This window comes from Phoenix dactylifera, chromosome 3 (assembly GCF_051530095.1).
Source record: "Phoenix dactylifera cultivar Ajwa chromosome 3, Ajwa_hap1_PhDact_Kaust_v1.1, whole genome shotgun sequence".
Taxonomy (NCBI): domain Eukaryota; kingdom Viridiplantae; phylum Streptophyta; class Magnoliopsida; order Arecales; family Arecaceae; genus Phoenix; species Phoenix dactylifera.
In genome coordinates this window covers 30,903,370-30,910,759 of record NC_143192.1, presented here as the reverse complement: position 1 = coordinate 30,910,759, position 7,390 = coordinate 30,903,370, and the positions used below count along the sequence as shown (strand labels likewise).

Here is a 7,390-nt window from a genome sequence, read left to right as displayed (position 1 = left end):
ACAGATTTTAAAGTTGAAGAAAAAATTCTACAAATATTTGAAATCTATAGAAAATTTCTGTATAGTTTTTAAAGTTGCAAAAAATCTGTTTGCACAATTTTTAGAGCAATATGACTTTTATATAGGTCAAACTACATTTAGAGATCCATTTGTGGTATTTTGTTTTATAGCCAAATTAGCCATAGGACAAACTACTGCGACTAGAAAAATCTTTGGAAGCATTTTTATGATAGGTTTAAATCCTAGCAAGGTTACTGGGCGGTGCAGACATAATTAATACCAATTTTGTAATACAAGTAAATACATCTACAGTTATTATATATGGGAAAACAAATATGTGATGTTATTTTCCTGCAACTACAAAACCACTACATCAAGCATTGAAATTATATTTGTAAATGCAACAACTACAACCAAATATAATCTCATTTAAAATGCATTTCTCAGTTACAAATATCCAAAGACTATCTAATTGATTATAATCTTGTCCAAAGGTAGTTCCATGTGCTCTTTTTTTATCACAGATTTTTACATATAATGAAACACCATGTAGCCCTTTATTAAGCAGATGGTAACTATATCCATCTGCAAGTTTACCATAATTAAGATATCTCACTCATAAAAACGAATCACCAACATAACTCGGTTTCCATTGCTCCTCCATTATCTGGCACCATACAGGCTGCCTTTCTCAGACCAACTGCCATACATACAGCATATCATTTTTGACTGAAATTTCTTAGTCAGTCAATGCCATAATCATATGACAGATTGAACCTTGGGCACTTGGACAAAGAACTGCAGAGTTAAAGAATTCAACAAGCCAACTTTGGCCTATAATCTTTTGCAACATTTGGGTTACCTTTGACTTTTGTCATCTAGGTAGTTTTCTTAATCACTATGTTGGTACCTTGCTTCACCAACCTTGTCAACCTGTAAGCAACGCTGCTTTCACATCATTGACTAAATGGTTGACTTGGTAAACTGTGTTATCTCTTAAGGATTTCTTTATAGTTAAACCACATTCCCAGTTGGGGTCCTTGTTTTTTAATGCAGCTTATACGGTCATGGACAGGCCAGTGCTTTACGTAGCTCTCTTGGTAGCCGCGCAGTTCTCTAATTTACACGTTTAAGTCACTTCCATCTGCGGTGCACATCAAGTTAGATTGACCAATTTTCTTGTTGACCCATTTGTAGTTAGGTTCGCTCAATTTATCAATGGGTTGGGTTACACTCAGGAACAAAAATCTTGGCATGACTCGTTCGTTTGAACCAGGTTACAGCAGTAATTTTGTTTACATGTTAGCCTGATTGTCATCATTTCTGCTATAGTTTATTATTTGTATGTATTTGCATGCATATGATATTCCAGTCTCCGTTACTGTGTATTTTGTGTAGGTAAGCATGCACATATGATGTGATAACATTGTCTATGTATAGAAGCCAAGTCTGGTACTGTGTTTACAGTTAACTGTTGCATTTTAAATTGGATAATTTGTTAATAACATTCTCAGGACATGTGAGTAGTGGAATTAATCCAAAATTAACCTCTTAATTTAGGAAAGTAAATGGCTTTCTTGTCCATTCCCTTTCTAATCAGGAACAAAACATTTTATCTATATTCACCTCTCTGGCATCTCCCTTTCCCACGGACATCTTTTATCGCATGCTCGGTAAGGAAAAGACTAATGGGGATGCTGGGTGAATTAAGAGGCATAAAGCAGATCCCAGAAGCTGGGATACTGCCTGCATGCAGCCACCTTTTGTACTATATAGTAAATCATCAGATGTCATAGGCCATGGAATCATCCTATTAAAAAAAAAAAGAGAAAAAAAAAATTGTATATCAAGCAAGCTTCCAATAACAATGTTGCTACAACAATTCTCTATTAAAATCACGTTCTTAAGCTGTTGGAGAAATAGTGCTTAGAAATTGTTATATCATTATTTTATAGAAGTATTATAAATGAATAATATACTAAAATAAACTCTGAAGATTGAAAAGAGCTTGCCTAGATCGAGGCGTGTGATATACACTGCTCTAAAAACGTGATTTGCCCCCTACGTGCGGATTTGCGGCGATCTCATCCCTAAAGAACAATAACTCGGTTCCGCCTGATTATCTTCTGACGAATACGATCGCTAGGAAGGCTTGACCTAACCGTCTCTTTCAATTACCCAAAAAAAATAAAAAAATATAGAAAATAGAAGAAAATTATAAGAACTTTGTCTGTGGAAGAAATCCTCGAGAGACAAAGTACCAGTGAGAGAGAAAGATTAGATTAAATTAGGATTAATCCTGGAGAAGTCTAATTATAGACTCTATCCGAAGACTGAAGAGACGCAATGGTTCCGAAAATACATAATGTTTCGAAAACATCGTATCTTTCCGGAAGCCAGCATTCTCTTCCGAAGAGTCACAACTCTTCTGAAAGAGATGTCTCACATAACAGTATTTCAAAACATTTAAAACAACTAAAGGTTAGGAGATAAAAAAAATTTAAATCTTTTTTTTTAATTAAAACTCCAACACAACACATGGATCAAGAAAGTATCAAACCAAACTGGGCAACCAAGTGCTTCCATCACACAAACGTATAGTAAAACATGGACCAATGATGAGACATTGACAAGAACATATAGCTTGGTATTCATTTTCATTTATCACTGTGGATGCAAGAATGTAAAAGAACAAATACTCCAAACGGAGACTTAAGAAGTAGAAATGAAGCTGAATCTAGAAAACACTACAAGAAGCACTAGCACTCTTCAAATATCTGTCGAAGAGCTCCACATGGCATAGAAGACACTGCTCAAAGAACAAGTCGCACTTCTCAGTATAAAACCATGGTACTGTTACGGAGGTATAAGTGGCTCTCTACTGCACCGCTATATAGTGCCCTCTCGGTTGGATTCCTTTCACTTAGGCTTGAGTTCACATCCCCTGCATACCAGTTGGACATAGAATTAAAATTAAACAAGAAAGCATCATGATGAGGCAATGGAATAATAGTATATCTCCCATTTCTTATCCTATTTTGGGTTCCTGATATTATTTGGACATTGCAACTCTTTTAGAAGTGTTAGGCATCATAACTTATATTTATGAAGTCAAGAGTCAATGATGAAGTCAGAAGAGAAAATAAAGTGATACTTCAGTTAATCATTCAATACCAAGAGTCTTAACCACATGAGGGAAGCATAAACGTGTGATTCACAGTAGTCTAATTATATCACTGATTGGATGCAACTAATGTTTAGCATGAAGGAAATCTACTTATTATTCTTTGCTGGAAAATTGTTACTCCAAGAATTATTACCACTAGTGATTATCAACAATTTCTCTCTGAAGAATCTAATGATTTAATTTTTCACATGAAAAGGAGTCCGTCTAAATCTATGAAGAGCAAGATACGAGCCCCAGATGCACCACTCTCGAAACAAATTCATTGCTGAAAAGGACTTCACACACATTATGTCTAGAATATTTCTCACTTCAGCAGAAGCACTTGTGGAATGCTTGCTCTCAGATGCTGGAGATATGTTTATCTTTTCAATAGGTAGGAGGCAGTCACTTTCTTCAGGTAGCTGCATCTGCAGGTCCGTTATCTCTTTGCTTAGTGCCTCGGCCTTGGATAAAAATTAAGAAACTTAGATGCTTATGATTTGTAAGAAGAAAAAAAAACTTAGACTTCTATGATTGGTAACACAAGAGAAAACTTGTTCTATCTTACCTCCAGATCCGCTCTTTGAAGCTCGATGGTTATGCTTGAGTTCTCTCTTTGTAAGGATTCAAGCTGATCAGACAATCTTGCCAGCTGGAGAAATAGCAACATCTTATAAATACACAAATTTTATGGATACACAAGTTATGTTGAACAGGGAAAATGACTGAGGAACGTGAGTCCACAGGTTTATGGCTATAACTGAAAATATAATTAATTCAAAATCAAATGAAGAGAAACCTATCTTGTCTATAAAATATAGCAGAAAGACCTATTTCAAATCCTGCATACATATGCAACTTGTCTGTGGAAATTAGGACGTCACAACAAGCATGCTAGTGACAAAAATACAATGGAGAAGGACTTCATGAGAACCAATCTATTGTGCTAGTAAGTTGGTGATCGAGAAAGCTGATGTGGATCTTATATCGTATCATCCATAACATTTTGGTTCATCTTTGGAAGTAAGATATTATCTTATATACTTATAGAAGAAGCATATAGAATAACAGAGGATTATGTGATGTTCTTGCAAACTGTAAAAGCTGAATGCCTTCAAAGGCCATATATAATTATATAAGACCATATATATGTACTATATCCAAGAAGATAAAGGAAAGAGAAAAGATGAAAAGCTCCTAAAATGGAGGGGAGATGGAAATGATGCATACTAAAAATAGGTGAAGCAGGGCATCCAACAAGATCGATCAATGGTCAGAAGCAACCCATACAAGATTGCAGAACGTAGTGCCAGAAATTATTTTCCCAATTAAAAGGATCAGTGAAACACCCATTGTCTACTCAAAGGATAAACGATTCTATCAAGTGCTTTACTTGAACATTCAAGATTAGAGAGTTGGGATAATGACAGTGGCATTAGAAAAAAAGATTATTCTGCCTCCATGTACTTTTTTTTAATATAGTGAATGGTATAACATATCAAAAAGAATTCTATAATGTTGCTCTGATGTCGAAAAGAATGGTATAACATGTAAACAAAGGAAAGATGACTCTGCATTCATGCCTTGTGTTTTCTTACCAATGCAAGCATTGGTTTTCACCATTTTCTTGATATATATTTCTCTACAGTCAGGAATATTTCTATGTCCAGCACATCGAAGTTGACTGAATCAGGAAGATTCAGAAAGTATTACTATTTCAAGTTTTGATCAAGAAGAACCGAAGCAAGAAGATTCATCTCGCACCTGTTCCGTTTGAAGTCTTTGTACCGTCTCAAAAGGCTCAAGATGTTTCTTGATAGCTCTCGCTGCATCCTCTATTTCGGCACTTTCCCTTTCCTTGTTCTCCTTTTCCTGGAGGCACGTTCTCAGCTGCGTGGCGTTCATGCTCGTGCCATCCTGTTACAATTCCAAGGAAAAATTAAAGAACGCTATCCGTATATATGTGGAGAGAGAGAGAGAGATTAAAAAGGCAAGAATTAGGGAAAGGAGCACAAACCTCGAGTTGTTGCAAGCGCATGCCAGAGTTGTCCACTAACTCCAGGAGGACCCGGATTGCATCTCGGAGGCAGATCTGTTCCTTCTCGCAATCGTTAAGCTGCTGCTGCTTGAGAGTAGAGATCTCATCTTGGACTTGGAGGCTTCTGCGGTCGTCCAGGTTGATGAAGGGCTGCAGCTCCGATAATGAGCTGCCGGTGGATTCTTGGATGATCCTCCGGGACCGTGGAGAGAGCTCCATTGTTTGGGAACCAAGAAAACCCAAGAAACCCCCCAAAACCGCAAGAACAAGAACAGAAGCGGATCTCGAAACTAAGAGCAACAAGAAGCTCTTTAAGCAGGGAAGGCGGGGGGGGGGGGGGAGGGGGGTATGGAGGGGAGGGGTCGCGCGAGAGAGAGGGGACAGGGAGAGGAATGTGGAGGGAGGGGGGAAGAATGGCTCCATTTGATAAACGATGACACGCCAATTACGTTACAGCGAAAGTGGACGCCAACTAGGCGCTCTACACGTGGCGCTGTAGAATTGGACAATTAGCGTTAGACGCCGGTTAGCGTTGGATACCGGTCCAATGCACGGGGTTATATTTGTTTAAATCATAGTACCCTTTCTTCTTTCTTTCTTCTTTTTTTTTTTTTTTTCTAAAGAAATCATTGTACTTTGGAAACCAATTATTTGCTGATATTGGTGTTATCAAACACGTTTTGTAAAGCCCAGCAAACTGCCCCGGTCAACATGTCCGCCCAGTCGCTTTGGCCCCTAAAAATAATAATAATAATAATAATAAAAACATTTGCGCGCATATGCTTCCTCTTTGAGTTGGTCGGATTCTATCTGATCCCCGTCGGATTCTGGTCGCAGCCGAGCTCTATAAGAGCTCCTCCCCATCCTCCATCAGAGGTCCAACCTCGATCGGAGCTCTCCGCCGGAAACTTCGGCATCTTTCCTCTACCGCTGCCAACCGTCGCCGGGACCATGTAAGAACCCGACAACTTTGATTGGCCTCTCTCCCCCTTCCATGGTCCTTGAACGCTTTGTTTCCGGCCGATGATATCCGAATTTTTGTGAAGAATTAAATACCCTGTTACTTCTCTTTTCCGCCTGGTTCTACCGCCGGTGCTTGTCACTGGGGCCTTCCTCCAATCCCTTGAAGTGGCAGGAGACCATGGTCGGAGCTTCGGCCATTGAAATGCATGATGTTCCTCAGTTTAAAGAAAGGTCGAAACCCCTATTTTGAGCGGGTTGGTGTTGCCGACCACAAGTCGCCGCCGGATGTTGGCCGCTAGTTGGCTAGCAGTGGGTCCCTGACCCTAAGTGCCACCACCGCCGCCCTTTCCCTCTCTTTTCTTCTTCCTTCCTTGGCTAAGAGGGACTCTGTTCTCTCTCCTTTTTCTCTCTTTCCCATGCTTTTTCTCTCTTATTCTCTCAATACAAAGTTTTTCTCTCTTAATTAATAGCGAGATATGTTGATTGATCAAGGTTGACCTATGCTATTGACAACCAAATCTAAACCCTTGATTGAACTCGAACTGAGATTTTTTCTGTTACTAAACTTTTTCTCTCTACTGAACTTTCCCTCTCTACTCTCTTTAGAATCGTTGGATCCAGTAGGGACTCTTCATAATGATTTTGAATTGACCCTAGTGAAGGGTCCTGATTCAGAGTCATCGGGCAGCGTGTCAGCCTCACCCTGACCCGTGCCAAATACTGTTAAATTGAATCACCTCAATCTTTGTTAAACCATCTATGCCCTAGTCCGAGCATAATTTGATAAATTTCACTTTGATTGAATCGACTGGGGTGTCTAGCATTCCCGCCTGGTCAGCCCTATGAGGGTATTGGAATTAGAATTCTATTCTGAAATAATCATGATAAATTCTTATTGAAAATATAATTTTTAAATATTAGGACCTAAGAAGGATTTTTCGAGATTTATTGGATTTGTTAATTGGATTGCATTTGAGTTAAATAATGTAATATTTTTTTAGATTTATCGGCAAATTATAAATATTTTTTTGAATTGAATTATTCTTGATTTATAAATTTGATGCATAGTGTTGTATACCTTTTTCTAAAATATTGTATGGTTCTTGATTGAACATATTTAGGTTGGATATGGATTATATTTTATTGATTTTGATATTGTATTTTTTGATTAAAAATACCGAACATATTTTGAGAAAAAGAGTCTGAAATCGAAATGGATTTGG

General features: G+C 38.1%; 1 protein-coding gene across 2 annotated transcripts; it reads right to left on the bottom strand.

Annotated features, from left to right (window-relative positions):
* Positions 1 to 2,520: 2,520 nt before the first annotated feature.
* On the bottom strand, positions 2,521 to 5,513 carry LOC120106117 (uncharacterized). 2 transcript variants are annotated; one of them, XM_039119004.3, is made up of 5 exons: positions 5,184 to 5,513; positions 4,931 to 5,083; positions 3,735 to 3,818; positions 3,496 to 3,630; positions 2,539 to 2,944 (listed from the first exon to the last, which is right to left on the bottom strand). In XM_039119004.3, the coding sequence occupies exons 1-5, from the start codon at positions 5,421 to 5,423 to the stop codon at positions 2,936 to 2,938; spliced, it is 621 nt and encodes a 206-aa protein (XP_038974932.3). In that variant the 5' UTR covers positions 5,424 to 5,513; the 3' UTR covers positions 2,539 to 2,935. The 2 variants fall into 2 exon arrangements, with proteins under 2 accessions (XP_088575511.2, XP_038974932.3); XM_088719385.2 differs by having other exon boundaries at positions 2,521 to 3,630.
* Positions 5,514 to 7,390: the final 1,877 nt, after the last annotated feature.

What these genes read in the sequence shown, in the direction of transcription:
- LOC120106117 (XM_088719385.2), bottom strand. Translation starts at nt 5,423, where the DNA reads ATGGAGCTCTCTCCACGGTCCCGGAGGATCATCCAAGAATCCACCGGC. An exon ending in AAAGACTTCAAACGGAACAG is followed by an intron (nt 3,819 to 4,930) that starts GTGCGAGATGAA and finishes CTATTTCTCCAG; the next exon opens with CTGGCAAGATTGTCTGATCA. An exon ending in TTCAAAGAGCGGATCTGGAG is followed by an intron (nt 3,631 to 3,734) that starts GTAAGATAGAAC and finishes TTTTTATCCAAG; the next exon opens with GCCGAGGCACTAAGCAAAGA.